General features: G+C 35.7%; 1 protein-coding gene across 3 annotated transcripts in view; it reads left to right on the plus strand.

Annotated features, from left to right (window-relative positions):
* The window catches only part of LOC121374143 (cytoplasmic dynein 2 heavy chain 1-like), an 81,757-nt gene extending 67,531 nt beyond the window's left edge, over nt 1-14,226 (plus strand). For all 3 annotated transcript variants that reach the window (XM_041501104.1, XM_041501107.1, XM_041501105.1), the window contains 14 exons: nt 674-829; nt 1,868-1,972; nt 2,650-2,854; nt 3,805-3,965; nt 4,488-4,613; nt 5,288-5,398; nt 5,724-5,879; nt 6,980-7,061; nt 7,555-7,748; nt 9,224-9,445; nt 11,137-11,352; nt 11,901-12,100; nt 12,807-13,005; nt 13,866-14,226. In XM_041501104.1, coding sequence (XP_041357038.1) covers nt 674-829; nt 1,868-1,972; nt 2,650-2,854; nt 3,805-3,965; nt 4,488-4,613; nt 5,288-5,398; nt 5,724-5,879; nt 6,980-7,061; nt 7,555-7,748; nt 9,224-9,445; nt 11,137-11,352; nt 11,901-12,100; nt 12,807-13,005; nt 13,866-14,024 — 2,292 coding nt within the window. In that variant the 3' untranslated portion in view covers nt 14,025-14,226. The remainder of the gene's footprint in view (nt 1-673; nt 830-1,867; nt 1,973-2,649; nt 2,855-3,804; nt 3,966-4,487; nt 4,614-5,287; nt 5,399-5,723; nt 5,880-6,979; nt 7,062-7,554; nt 7,749-9,223; nt 9,446-11,136; nt 11,353-11,900; nt 12,101-12,806; nt 13,006-13,865) is intronic.
* Nucleotides 14,227-14,593: the final 367 nt, after the last annotated feature.

Below are 14,593 nucleotides of genomic sequence, written 5' to 3' on the forward strand. Positions count from 1 at the left end.
ACAGTGGTCTCGGATCATTCGATACTTGTTGTAGAGGCTTAGTATTGGTTGGGTCATCCTTACAAACTAAATTTGCTTTGCATCATTAAATTGGGGGTGTTTTGGTGATTGGGGTGGTGAGGGGTTGGGGGGTGAATTCAATAAGAAGTAAAACCAATAGCAGAGAGAGAAAAAGGACTAATTTTTGTGAGGTAAAGAAAACAAGACAAGAATATTATGTCAGTTATTAAAGGCCATATGACTAAGATATATCTATTATTAAATTAGATGCGAAAAGAAGGAAAACTATACCTTGGAAAAAAATATAATTCAGGGCAATTTTTTATTAGTTTGGTTATAGTAAATATTTTTGGGTTTTTTTTTTAATTAAGGTTTGGCAAAATATAATATAATCTTAATAGGCATACTATAGAATTAATGGGACAGTGGATGGGAAGCTATGGTCAATGCTATCAAAAACAATTATACAAAATAAAATTATTTGTAGAGAAAGAAAATTTGCAGTAGATCCAACAGCAACAATAAAACATGACAAAACAAGACATTCTGGCCAACTGGATCAGAACAAAGTGATAGTTACTAAAGGAAAAAAAAATTCAAATTTATTTTCCTTTGAAATTTAGTTGTACTCTAATTTTTTTTTTCTTTTTTTTTTTTCAAATTATTATTCTAGGATGGCAGTGGTACTGAAATGAGGATACAGACTTTGACAAACCGCCTGCAGTATTTTATGTACGAGTATGTGTGTCGTTCTCTATTCAAGGCTGACCGTCTTATGTTTGCCATGCACATGGTGTATGGTACAAAACCTGACCTGTTCCAAGAAAATGTAAGTGGATATATATTAATCTCAAAACTGGGACCGGCCTCGGTGGCGTCGTGGCAGGCCATCGGTCTACAGGTTGGTAGGTACTGGGTTCAGATCCCGGTCGAGGCATGGGATTTTTAATCCAGATACCGACTTCAAACCCTGAGTGAGTGCTCCGCAAGGCTCAATGGGTAGGTGTAAACCACTTGCACCGACCAGTGATCCATAACTGGTTCAACAAAGGCCATGGTTTGTGCTATCCTGCCTGTGGGAAGCGCAAATAAAAGATCTCTTGCTGCCAATCGGAAGAGTAGCCCATGTAGTGGCGACAGCGGGTTTCCTCTCAAAATCTGTGTGGTCCTTAACCATATGCCTGACGCCATATAACCGTAAATAAAATGTGTTGAGTGTGTCGTTAAATAAAACATTTCTTTCTCAAAACTGGTGTCTCACCTATATCAAACGTCATTGTAGTTGAAATATAGTTGTTACTTCTCATAAGGCAATTGTGTTAACCTTTTGCGCTGAGATATATTTACATTAAATGGTTAAATTTAGCTTCAGATATTCACCATGGTTGTGTGATAGTAAAAATACTGGACCAAGGTGCTCTGATTGTTTTCTGGACTCTCTATCTTTGTTTTTTTATTGGCCAGTCTGGTTAAAACTTCAAAATATTTTGAGCCAAATTTGAAATGTTTTAGACCAGAATGATTACAATACTGAATATAATATTATTTAAATATTGTTCATAAAATGTTATGGAATTTTTTTATGATTGATACCATAATGTTCACAATGGAAAAGATTCACAGAATGCAGGTGAATATTCAGCAGGAATAGACAGGAACTTTGTTATAATCACCCAAGCTAATTTTTGATCACTTGCTATTACATATCTTTGATGGTAATTGTATCACTTGGTAATATTTGACAGTCTTGCAACTCATCCTGTAGTATGTTTTCAATTATTATTTTATTATTGTTGTTGTTTCAATTCATTATGTTCTCTTTCTGTCAGTAAATTTCTGATTCAAAATATTTACGTATTTGTTACAGGAGTGGGATGCATTCAGTGGCATACTGGTGGCTGATATCAAGGGAGACCACCAATGTCCAGCGTGGGTGGACCAGGAAAGAGCTCAGGCTGTCAGTGCTATGAAGGTATGTGATGTATAAGTTCATGTGTTGCTCTTTTTAACTCTGTGATAGACATCCAAAGGCACACCTATGACAAGAGTTCCACTGATCTAAGATTTACTCTTGTTAGTAAAGTCTTAATGTAGAGCAAAATGTTGCTGTTGATATATATGGCTGTTACAAAGGTAATATCTCACCGTCCAAATATGTCGAGGCAAGACATAAAGGTGAATTTTTTTATTTTATTTTTAATGTTTGTTAGGTATTAGAACATATCGGTAGTTTTAGGAAGTTGTAAATAATTCTGACAATTAATGACCTTAAAAACCCCATGAAAACTAGTCATTCTGAAATATAATACGATCATCATTAGACAACTGACGTAAAACATTTTTAAAAGTAGCTTCCTTTTGAGGAGCAAACTGTAAATTTAGATCGGTCAAAAATCACTGATAATGTTATGTTACACAACAATACTGATATTAAAAAGTAAATAATTTGCAATATAAATTTATGATTAATTTAGTTTTGTTAAAATAAAAGAATTAGTTTGAATTAACTTTAATAATTTTGGGGTTTTTTTGTCAATGGTAGTTGTATTTTGGGGCAGATTATAGCATCTAGAATTAAGAACAATAATCAAAGTCTGGTTTATTTGTGAATATTTTCTATTTTGAAAAAAAAAAAAAACTTCTTTTCAGGCTAACTTCCCTTCTTTGTACCAACAACTAAACATGGATGACACCAACTTGTGGTCCAATTTTGCCCGCAGCAGCCAGTGTGAACAAGAATTCCCGTCAGTTATCCAGAAGAAAACCACAGCCTTCCAGCAAGTGCTTGTGGTACAGGCTGCTAGACCTGACCGACTGCAGAGTGCCATGAGCCAGTTCGCTTGCAGAGCATTGTGTAAGTTAACAGCAGGCTTAGACAACATTCTAAAGGCAGTCATGCAGATTATTGACTTGAAATACATACGGCATTTTCTTTCATCTTCAGCTAAGACTCATCAGTATAACTCTTTTTCTTTCTTTTAATTATATATATATATATATCGGTAAAATCTCGTCGAGTCGAACTTGAAAGCGTCGAACACACCACAACGCTTGAACCAAAAACGAAGTCCCGAGTTACACTTACACGATATTGACCGAATGGTTGGGTCGAACTACCCGATGGGTCGAACACTTTCTCGAGCACCAACAGGATTCAACTGTATATGCATGATAATATATATATATAAATATATGGCAGGATTTAGAGTACTTGCCTGAGGCGCTTGGGTCATAGGATCCAACCTTGGCAGACGCCGTGGGTTTTATTTTCTGTCTCAACCAATGTCCCATAACTGGTATATCAAAGGCAGTGGTAATTGCTGTCCTGTCTGTGGGAAAGTGTATATAAAAGATCCCTCAGTGCTGATGAAAAACCGAAGCAGGTTTCCTCTGACAAGTGTTACAATGATTAAATGTTTGACATCCAATAGCTAATGATAAATTGAAGTCAATTAATATGCCCTAGTGGTGGCAGACTCTGTGGGTTTTATTTTCTGTCTCAACCAATGTCCCATAACTGGTATATCAAAGGCAGTGGTAATTGCTGTCCTGTCTGTGGGAAAGTGTATATAAAAGATCCCTCAGTGCTGATGAAAAACCGAAGCAGGTTTCCTCTGACAAGTGTTACAATTATTAAATGTTTGACATCCAATAGCTAATGATAAATTGAAGTAAATTAATATGCCCTAGTGGTGTCCTTAAATAAAATAAACATTAACTTTAAAATATTACGTTTATTTAAAACAACTGGACATTTAAAAAGGGTTTTTATCTAGTTTAAACATGAATGGATGTGTTTTGTAGCTATGAAGGAGCTGTCGCCATCCAGTGTGAGTGTCAAGAAGCTGTACAAGGAAACCTTGGCAACAGAACCTATTCTCATAGTTATTTCCCCCGGTGCTGATCCATCACAAGAGCTGCAGGAGATGGCACAGGAAATAATTGGCCTCGATAAATATCACCAGGTTATTATTTCTTTTTTCTGTTATTATTTCTTTTTTCTGTGGTTTATTTTGTAAAACTTGATAGGTCTTGATAAAATATCATTATGTTTTTATTCTTTATTTAATTTATTTTATAAACAAAATATTATTTCTTTTATTTAACATTTAATTGACTTGAATAAATAATAAAGGAATATTTATCAAATGCTGAAAATAAAATGTGCCTGCATATCCCACTTCTGACACTATTTCAACTTTTGAATTTTTAATATTGATTTGGTAATTACTTCATTTATCTATTTACTGTTGTTTGACACTCAATAGCCAATGTATATTTCGTGTTGTGGTATTATTAAACCTTAATCGATTCGTTCATTCTTTCCATTGTAGTTAATTATTTGTTCAAGTTAAAAATATATAAATGGATGTTCTGTTTTTAACATGGATTAAAATATATAAATTAAACTGAAACATGTCAAGTTACACTAAAATATGTAGGTTTGATCATTTTACTAAAGAAATTGATTTGTCAATGTGTTTCAGGTTGCGATGGGTCAAGGTCAGGCAGACCTGGCAATGCAGTTGCTTCACGAGTCTTCACAAAATGGCGAGTGGCTCTGTCTGAAGAATCTCCATCTTGTCACAGCATGGTTGCCATTGCTGGAAAAAGTACATTATTTTATTTTATTACAATTATAATTTTAGGTATCTGTGGATAAACCTGTATCAAAGAAATTATTAATCTGGCGCCGTGCTTATAAACCTTAAAGTCTAGACTTTAATAAAGTCCAGACTTTGAATGTCATGGCAATGCCATTCAAATAGCATTAGGTTAAAGTCTGGACTTTATTAAAGTCTAGACTTTAAGTTTTATAAACACGGGCCCAGAAGTAAAACAGAATAATTTTTTTTATTCCCCTACCATTTGTCTGTCTGTCTGTCCACATGTGCCAAAAATAGTTTTCTGGACGTTTTTTTTCACAATGCCTCTAAACATTGAGCTGACATTTTGTGTGTAGATTTACCACTTACTGCTACAGATCATGTTTGACTTTAAAGGTGATAACCCCATTTTTGACAAAGTTATGGTCCTTTAACTTAGGAGGTTTTTCGTAGTGTCTCAAGATATTGAGCTAAAATTTTGTGTATAGCTTTGTTGCAGATGAAGTTTGACTTTCATGACAATTTACTAATTTTTCACAGAATTTGTTGGGCTTGGTAGGGGTATGTATTGCTTCTAGCAATATTCTTAGAATGCTTGTTAATATACGAAGTTTCAGTTAGCCTTCCTCAGCTTATCATTATGTTTATTTACTGACAGTGTGATTTGTTCATGTTGTTAGGAAATTAACATGATGAAGCCTCATGAAGACTTCAGACTATGGCTGACAGCAGAGGTACACCAAAAATTCCCAACCATCCTGCTACAATCGAGTCTGAAAATCACTTACGAAGTGAGTATACTGTGTTGCAGTTGTACAGGAGAATATGTGAAAGAAAGCTTGGTTTAGTCCATAATTTAGCTTAATATTTTTGCTTTCCGAGTTGAACTGACAACATTTATAGCCTTTTTAATCAAAATCTGAAGCGTGTATTTACATACTCATTTTATCTACCATAAAACTGCAGCTAGGCTCTATTTATTTTACTTTAATTTATATTTTAAAAAACCTTTTGTAATTACTGGTAAATACATTCACTAATCTTGTAAAGTTTTAAAAATAATCTACATCTTTTTAAAGTGTAAAACAATTAACTCATTTTGTTGTTTGATTTTAGGCACCTCCAGGAGTAAAGAGAAATTTGATGCGCACATTTGAGTCGTGGAGTCCTGAGTACATAAGTCGTGGTGGCAGCGTCATTAGGAGTCAGGCACTATTCGCTCTGGCCTGGTTCCATGCTGTTGTACAGGAACGACGCACATACATTCCACAGGTAAATCTCAGTTTAATTTAACAAATGAGCTGTTTTAGGGGTGGATTTTTTTAGAAATTGTGGGGTGTTTTTCACTCGTAATATACATGTACCAGTAAATAATTTGCTTTTCCATTTTCTTTTTTCCTTATTTTCGTATCATTTGAAATTAAACTTATTAAAATATGTCAATATAATCTGAAAAAGCTCTCTAAACAATAGTATGTTTAACAGAACTGGCATTGCTATATTTTATATTAATAACCTGGTTTGATGCCAAATACATTCATTACATACAATTTATTCAGGATGCTGTTTACCATATGGATTATTTGTAAGTTCGATAATAACAACATATACAAAAGAATAAAACAAAAGATATATCTTTTCTTTTGTTCTTTTGTATATACTGTTTTATTCCTCTATTCACCTGTAGCTGTTTAAATGTAATGTAAATATACTGTTATGTAATGAATATCGTTGCCATCCATATTGTATGTATATAGGAGAGGGCCTTGTAAGTTGGTAAACTAGTGCCCAATCCTTTTGTTCTTTGTGTAGTAAAATATCTTATCAATCAGTCAATCAATCCAATTTAATAGTTCCCTACCGGTTCAACTGGAGGGGACTATAGGTTTCATCTCCATCTGTCTGTCTGTTCATTCATGTGTCCCACATATAGTTTTCTGGATGTTTTTTCACAATGCCTTGAGATATTGAGCTGACATTTTGTGTATAGTTAATCATGTACTGTTGCAGATCAAGTTTGACTTCTATGGTGATTTATCCATTTTTGACATAAGTTATGGCCCTTGAACGTAGGTGATACAAACATTTTTTCCCCCAACTTTTAATTTTGCAGTGGCTTGAAATATTGAACTGAAAGTTTGTGTATAGCTTTATCATGTTTGACATTCAGATGTAGTTTACCCATTTTTGACAGTGTTATGGCCTTTGATACAAAAATTTGTTGGGCCCTGTAAGGGAAATGTATTGCTTTAGTAGTATTCTCAGAATGCTTGTTTAAATATCGTATTGAGTGAGTGAGTGAGTGAGTGAGTGAGTGAGTGAGTTAGTGAGTTAGTTTCACTTGTACCATGCTAATGTTCCCATTGTTCCAGGGTTGGACAAAGTTTTATGAGTTTTCACTTGGTGATCTCCGTGCTGGAGCCAGTATTATTGACAGACTCTGCCAAGGATCAGGTATGTTCATCTTTAGTTATTTTGTTGAGAAAACAAATCTTGTCAACATTATTATTGGTCCCTTTTTAATCTCTTTGTAATGAATGTAACCATTTCGAAGCTGGACACTATATCACAGAACACAACAACAGGCCTCTGACAAATGAACGTTTGCATAAACAAACACTATATGACACTTCAGGACAGTGCCGAAATTTATAAGGGGGAAAAGGGGGCAATTGCCCCGGGCCCCCGTCAGAGGGGCCCCCCAGATTAAGGACTTTCTTCATAAAAAAATGTAATAATTATAAAATTAGTTTATTTTTTTTATTTGTCATGTAATTTAATTTCTATGTTGAGGGGCCCTCGAACCTGAAGTGCCCCGGCCCCCCAATGTCTAAATTCCATGGTCCAATGTCTTGTTTCATTTTTTTGCGTCTTACACTTGAAATGTTATAGACATGCTGTTTACCTTCATTTATTTAAAATAAAATAAAATTCCTGGCTGCTATAGGTCAGGATGTACAGTGGCTGTTCATTCACGGACTCTTTGAGAATGCCATCTACGGTGGCCGGGTGGACAACCCCTTTGATGTGCGTGTGTTGGTGACATACTTGAAACAGTTCTTTGATGCCAGTGTGCTGTCGCCACAGGGCAAGAACAAGAGACTGGGACCCCTCCACCTGCCCACAAGCACCAACTATAGGGTAAGTGGTTGTTCTTTTCTTCCCCTTTTGTCTTCCAAAGCCATGGTAGTAAAATTATAACATGATACTAATAGGAAACTTTTGAACAATAAGACAATAATAAAGTTGGGTAAAATCGGGAACAAAAATTGGTCAAACTCTGAAATGGAAAATCGTCCCATCTAAATGTGTATCACAGATCATGGAGCTGTACAGCAATAAGCTTTAAAGACATTACTTACATATTACTATTAAGCTTTCCAAATCCAGTTTTGGGATCTTACCCATACTTGTGGACACCAATCCTAAAGATTTGAGGACCTCTGCATCATCACCTTCCACATACTGTTTGTACATAGAGTGGATGAATTTAATCAGACAATTAAAACTAAAGTCATTAGTGTGTATACTTAACAGCTATATTCCCCCACCCCCACCCCTAATTGCAACAAAAATGTTAGAAGATATAGGTTTTAGTTTTCCACTGAGAACCATAATATTTTGTGCTTGGATCTATTTTAAGATTTTATGTTTATCTTGTTTCTGTAGGGCTTACGTCACTAGTCAATCATAAAGAAAGAAAGAAATGTTTTATTTAACGACGCACTGAACACATTTTATTTACAGGTTATATGGCATCAGACGGTTACGGACCACACAGATTTGGAGAGAAAACCCGCTGTCGCCACTACATGGGCTACTCTTCCGATTAGCAGCAAGGGATATTTTATTTGCACTTCCCACAGGCAGGATAGCACAAACCATGGCCTTTGTTGAACCAGTTATGGATCACTGGTCGGTTCAAGTGGTTTACACCTACCCATTGAGCCTTGCTGACCACTCGCTCAGGATTTGGAGTCGGTATCTGGATTAAAAATCCCATGCCTCGACTGGGATCCGAACCCAGTACCTACCAGCCTGTAGACCGATGGCCTGCCATGACGCCACTGAGGCCAGTAGAAGTCAATCATAGATACACATATGTCAAAATATGTTCCAAGATGAAGTGCATATGGCAGGCATTGAAATAAGTCGAGAACGGTCGTTCAGGTTACTGGGAGGTTGCCACATGTAAGAAAAGTCGAGAACGGTGTTTCGTTCTGGACAAAAATTTCAACAAGCGGTAGTTTTGTTTCCGAACATAAACCAGGCAGTGCATTCCGGAATTCCATGTAAGGAATTGCATCGATGTTTGCAAGCAATTGTAGTCATTCTGCATCCAGTAGATGAATTGACTTCCTTGTTTCGTTTTCTCCTTCGAAATTGCACTAATGTTTGTGTGCACTTTGTGCAATTGCAAGCAATTTCGGCAATCCGCGTTTAAGCATCACCCACTAGATAAAGTTACTTCCAGATTTCATTTATCGTACCAATGTTCTAACTTTCATACCAGACACAATGCTTATTTCGATGCTTGATATGGTAAATATGTGAAAGATAACATGTTATACTGCTGTGCATTTGTTTTCAATGGTGAATTGCTTTTTTTTTCACAGGACTTCACAGAAGTAATAGAATCTCTACCAGAATTTGACAAGCCGTCGTTTTTCGGGCTACCAGAAAACATTGAGCGATCGACACAGAGGATCATCAGCAGCCAGGTGATATTACAGCTCAGAATTCTACAGCGCTCGGACATCAAGGCCAGCAAGTTCGACAAGGAAGTCTGGGCCAACCAGCTCAGCCCCATTCTCAACTTGTGGAAGAAACTCAACCAGGTAAATCAGCTTTCCCAAGCATATAAACAAATATTCCTTTCCTAGTTCAGTAAATTAGCAAAATATGGCAGGTCTTTATTGGTAATGCAGAGTTTTGTTTTAGACAGTTATAACTTCATGTACAGTTGAATCCACTTTATTGCATATCGGTTATTTGGATATTATATTGCTGCGCAGGACTGATTAGCATTAAATCAGTTCAAAAAATATTGCATGATCAATTAGCCTTTAACTCTTTCCCTCCCATTCTCGACTGCAGTCGAGATCAACTGATCTTCGTAAACACAGCTGTCAACATTCACAGGAGTTCTCTATCTTGATTTTAAAAAAATAGTGTAAATTTGTGTAAATGTTATTGATAACGTAACGTGCACATGGGTTCGATTTTTCGCTATTTGTTTCATTATTTCTTTTAAAACATGTTGGACATTATTATTTAATGAAAACTGAAGATTTGTAAAAGATGTATTTGCCGAAAATAACTGATAATGCAGACTTTGAAGTAGATGATGGATGGATTACTCGTCGTCAATTGAAAGTAAAAATAAACTCATAAACAATGACGTCATGGATCGTGATCGTAGGGTTTTAAAAAAATATTTCAAAAAAATATTAATAAGTTCTTCTGTAAATTTTATTTTGGTAGACTGACTGATATGTCCTCTAAACTATGACACACATCAAAATAGTGTTAAATTAGTTGTTTTTTACAGTTTGATGTTGAATAATGTAGGTTAAAAATTACATATTTCACATTGGAAAGCTGGGTGGATAGGAGTTAAACATACATATCAGATATTTGAATAAGAAAACCAAAAACAAATCATGAATTTTTACCGCTGATTTTGATTATTTTACCAGAAGCATGAAGAGTAAAGCTGAATGTTCAGACAAATACATGTGGTTATTTTTCTCAATTTGTGACTTGGCTTACCCATAATATTCATGTCTTAAAACTAATTGATATTTTGCTTTATTAAAACAGTTGATGATGTTTTATTGTCAATGGGTCATTTGTTGACAAGCCAACAAGACCTGTATATCTGAGCATAAAGTATTGATAAGAATTAGTCACTGTGTGTGATGTCAGATGATATTTGTTCTAATTATAATGATGTTATATTACCAATTGAAGGTGACTTTAGAAGTGTGATTTACTAAATATTGAATTAAAGTGTTATTTTAGAAGTGTTATAGGATAAATAGAACTCGCTACTCGTGTTTTTTAATATGTAAAATGTCAACTTCATCTAGTTAATCAGTATTTATTTCAACAGGACCTCGACAAATACCAATTAACATAAACAATAAAAGTTGATATTTGATATTTTCCACATTAAAAAATACTTTTGGTCAAAGCTCTATTCATTCATTCATTCATTTCAACTTATTTTCGTCCTTATATCCAATTAAGGTTGAAGCACAATGTCCTGGGCACACACTTCAACTATCTGGGCTGTCTGTCCAGGACAGTGGGTTAGTTGTTAGTGGTTAGTGAGAGAAAAAGAGGGTGTAGTGGTCTTACACCTACCCATTGAGTCGTAAAACTCGCTCTGGGTGGGAGCCGGTACTGGGCTGCAAACCCTGTATCTACTAGCCTAATGTCTGATGGCTTAACCATGACACCACTGAGGCCGGTTAGCTCTATTTATTGCATTTTTTTGCTTATGTTAGTTAATCTTTGTTGGCAGGGCTCACAGCTGATTCAGATGAAAGTTGCTCCACCAAGCGAAAAGACCGGCAAGTCATCTCCGATCGTTTCATTCATTCTTCTCGAGCGCTACAACGCTGTGAAGCTTGTACAGAGCGTCCACCAATCACTGGCAGCGCTGAGCAAGGTCATCAGGGGCACACAACTCCTCACTAATGAGGTGCAGAACTTGGCAGCAGCTCTTCTCAACCAAGAGGTAAAATATTTTTCGAATTTATGAGGCATAAAACCCACATTATTTTCTAAGATTTTAAAGTCATCTGTGTAATAAATAAATTGTGAAAAGCATATTATGCTGTGCAAAAGTGTGAAGCTCATAAAGAAATTTAATTAAATGTAATCATTAAGTTTATACATTTTTTAACATGGATATGGAAAGGTTATCTTTTTATCTCATAAAATATTTGTTTACAAAATATAATAGATTTGATCTGAAATGCTAAAAAATTGCTTTCATTTAAGTACGGTGTAGAGCTTTCAGATTTGTCTTTTCAGCTTTTATTTTTGTATCTGTATCACATTTTTGATATAAGTTTCATGTATTTCTTATCAGAGGTAGGGGTTACAGATATTTATCCAATTTCAGTTTTAAAAATAAAATAGTGTTCATAAAGTAGACTGTTTTGGGTCATAATAATTTAATTGTCAAAAGTCATATAGATACATGTATATCCATTCAAGTTTTTGTCCATTCTATCGTAGACGTTTATTTTTAAAACATCTTTCACTGTTTACATCGAACAGACCCCGATAATCTGGCAGAACCGGTGGGATGGGCCCGAGGATCCTCTGCACTACCTGCGCGGTCTGGTCACCCGGGCGATTGCCATCCAGTCATGGGTGGAGCGCGCCGAGACAGAAAGCCTCCTGACTCAGACCCTCGATCTGTCGGAACTCTTTCATCCAGACACCTTCCTCAACGCCTTCCGACAGCAGACAGCCAGGTAATTCCTTTATCCAGACATGTTTTCGTAATACACTGTGAGGTGCAGTGGATTCGGGTGTCGGGTGACCTCTATTGAGCCTGGGGTTGGATCCAGCTCAGTCCGTAGAGCTCCTGGCTAAGTTGCAGGGTCATATGATTGAATCCCCTCTTTGGACTCAGTTGGGATTTTTCCCCCTGTCCCAACAACAGTGCCCTACAACTGGTATATCAAGGCCATGGTATGTGCTGTCCTGTTTGTGGGGAAAGTACATATAAAAGATCTTTTGCTGAGAAAATGTTACAGGTTTTCTTTGAATACTGTCAAAATTATCAAATGTTTGAAATAAAATAAAATAATGAGAGAGAGAGAGAGACAGAGAGAGACAGAGACAGACAGAGACAGAGACACACAGAGACACACAGAGACAGAGAGAGATTGGCTGATGTAGCCATACATTTTATTCTTATTATGTAGACTGTGTGTTTGAATTACCTTATGATTGATATCTAATTAAATAAAGGTTCCAAACTGCTATTAAATAATAATTATTTTTAACCAGCAGTTAATAAAGTGAATGTGGTATTTCAAAGTTGTATGACATAAAAGAAGAAAAAGTAAACTTTTGAAAAATCTGATGGCAAAGATATTTAATAGGTTTGCTAAATAATTTCATGTTTCATTTGTCTTCAATGTGTGTTTTAATTATAACTCTGGTACTGTTCAGGGAGATACAATGTTCCATGGACAGTCTTAAGTTTGCCTGCACGTGGCAAGGGTCGATCCAGGGGGCACGCACGACCATCAGGATTGGGGGGCTACAGCTGGAGGGATGTAGTTTCGATGGGTCAAGATTGTCTGAAAACCAGCGAGACTCACCCAGCATCTCGGCTATTCCTCCATGCAGCGTTGCCTGGATACCAAAGGTAAATATGTTTATATAATATGTGATGAAGGCATTGTTGGATGTGTTTTGCAGGTATTAGACAAGTGTCATTTTTATGGCATGTCATATATGTGTAGATTATTAGACATATAATATATGTGCTGTACAGAATATTATTGTTTAACTTCCTGCCTAGGAAGAAGACAATAGTCCCTCTGATGTCATCCTTTTAAAAGAAATAACATGTTCACAACCTTAGTCCTAGATATTAAAATATTTTAGTTCAAAAGGTTCAAGTAAGGGAAGCAACTCCCATTAAACATCAGTAGACAGGTAACATGCTACATGATTTGGCATTAAGTTCTAGGTGCAGGAATCAATTGTTTTTACACCATAATTATGAGAATTGAACCCCCTTTCAGTTTTGTATATCCAAACTGTCAAGTAGTGTTTTCCCTAGCTTGTTTTAGCATGGTGCAGCACCATGCCTCAATAGTCTAGCACCATCTTGCCTTAATCACCACTATGCTGCCTTGAGATTAACAAGCCTTTTTCAGTAATTCATTCTAAAATTGCCTTTATAAAACACCCAAAAAGGTATTATTAATTAATCAAATATGCCTTTTATATCTTTTGCCATTCATTTATTAATGCAAGCACATAAATTACATTAATGTTTATTTCAATTAATTCTTGTGTATTTTTAATGAAAAACAAGTGCCCCGAAAATGGTGAAAATGCCCCAAAAGTGTTTGGTCTACCATGCCTTGCCTACTTTCTAGGGAAATCACTATCAAGTCAGTTCTGACTCCCAAGAAAATATAATACAGTAAAGGAAGCAGTTGTTTCAGTGGCAGTAAAATCGTGACGTACATGCTTCTGTCTTATTTTCACCTACAGGAGGCACCAGAGCCCTATGGGTTGGATAAAGTCATCTCTATGCCCATCTACTACAGCAGTGCTCGGGATCACATCATTGCACGCATGAACGTTCCATGTGGGGGAAACCAGAACGTTTGGCTTCTGAGTGGTGCGGCCTTGTTCCTCAAGAACGTGTAACATCGCGTACACCGAGTGACTGATTTAAACATAGATTTAAACACAGACTTAATACATTTATAGTCCATCACACAGGGAAAGGCTTTTTTTTTTTTTCATGCTATGGAATTTACTACAAGTTATTTATTTCTGAGACAATTGGTGTTGCATTTACCATAGTTTGACACCCTGATGTATTTTTCGTGCTGGGATGTCATTAAACATCTATTCTATTCTATTCTCAGAAGATTGTTTTCTAAATTGTACCCAAAAATACAATTTTTTTTGTTATTTCTAAAATACTTTTACTTTTCTTCTTACGTCATACAAAACAGGGATTATTTACAAAAAAACTAAAACATTTTTGTAGGAGGATTGAACGGAGTATAAGTACTTTGATGTTGACTTGGTGATTTATGTATAGATTTTCCGTTTTTTCACTTGTATTCAAGAATTTATATATTTATGGACCTTTTGACAGATGCAATGTTTTCAGTGCTATAACTTAATTAAAAACAAAGCGTAAACAAAATGCAGTGAGTGTGGACTATTATAATTGATGTAATCAATGGTGACTGACAAAATGTTTT

Source organism: Gigantopelta aegis, chromosome 6 (genome assembly GCF_016097555.1).
Source record: "Gigantopelta aegis isolate Gae_Host chromosome 6, Gae_host_genome, whole genome shotgun sequence".
Lineage (NCBI taxonomy): Eukaryota > Metazoa > Mollusca > Gastropoda > Neomphalida > Peltospiridae > Gigantopelta > Gigantopelta aegis.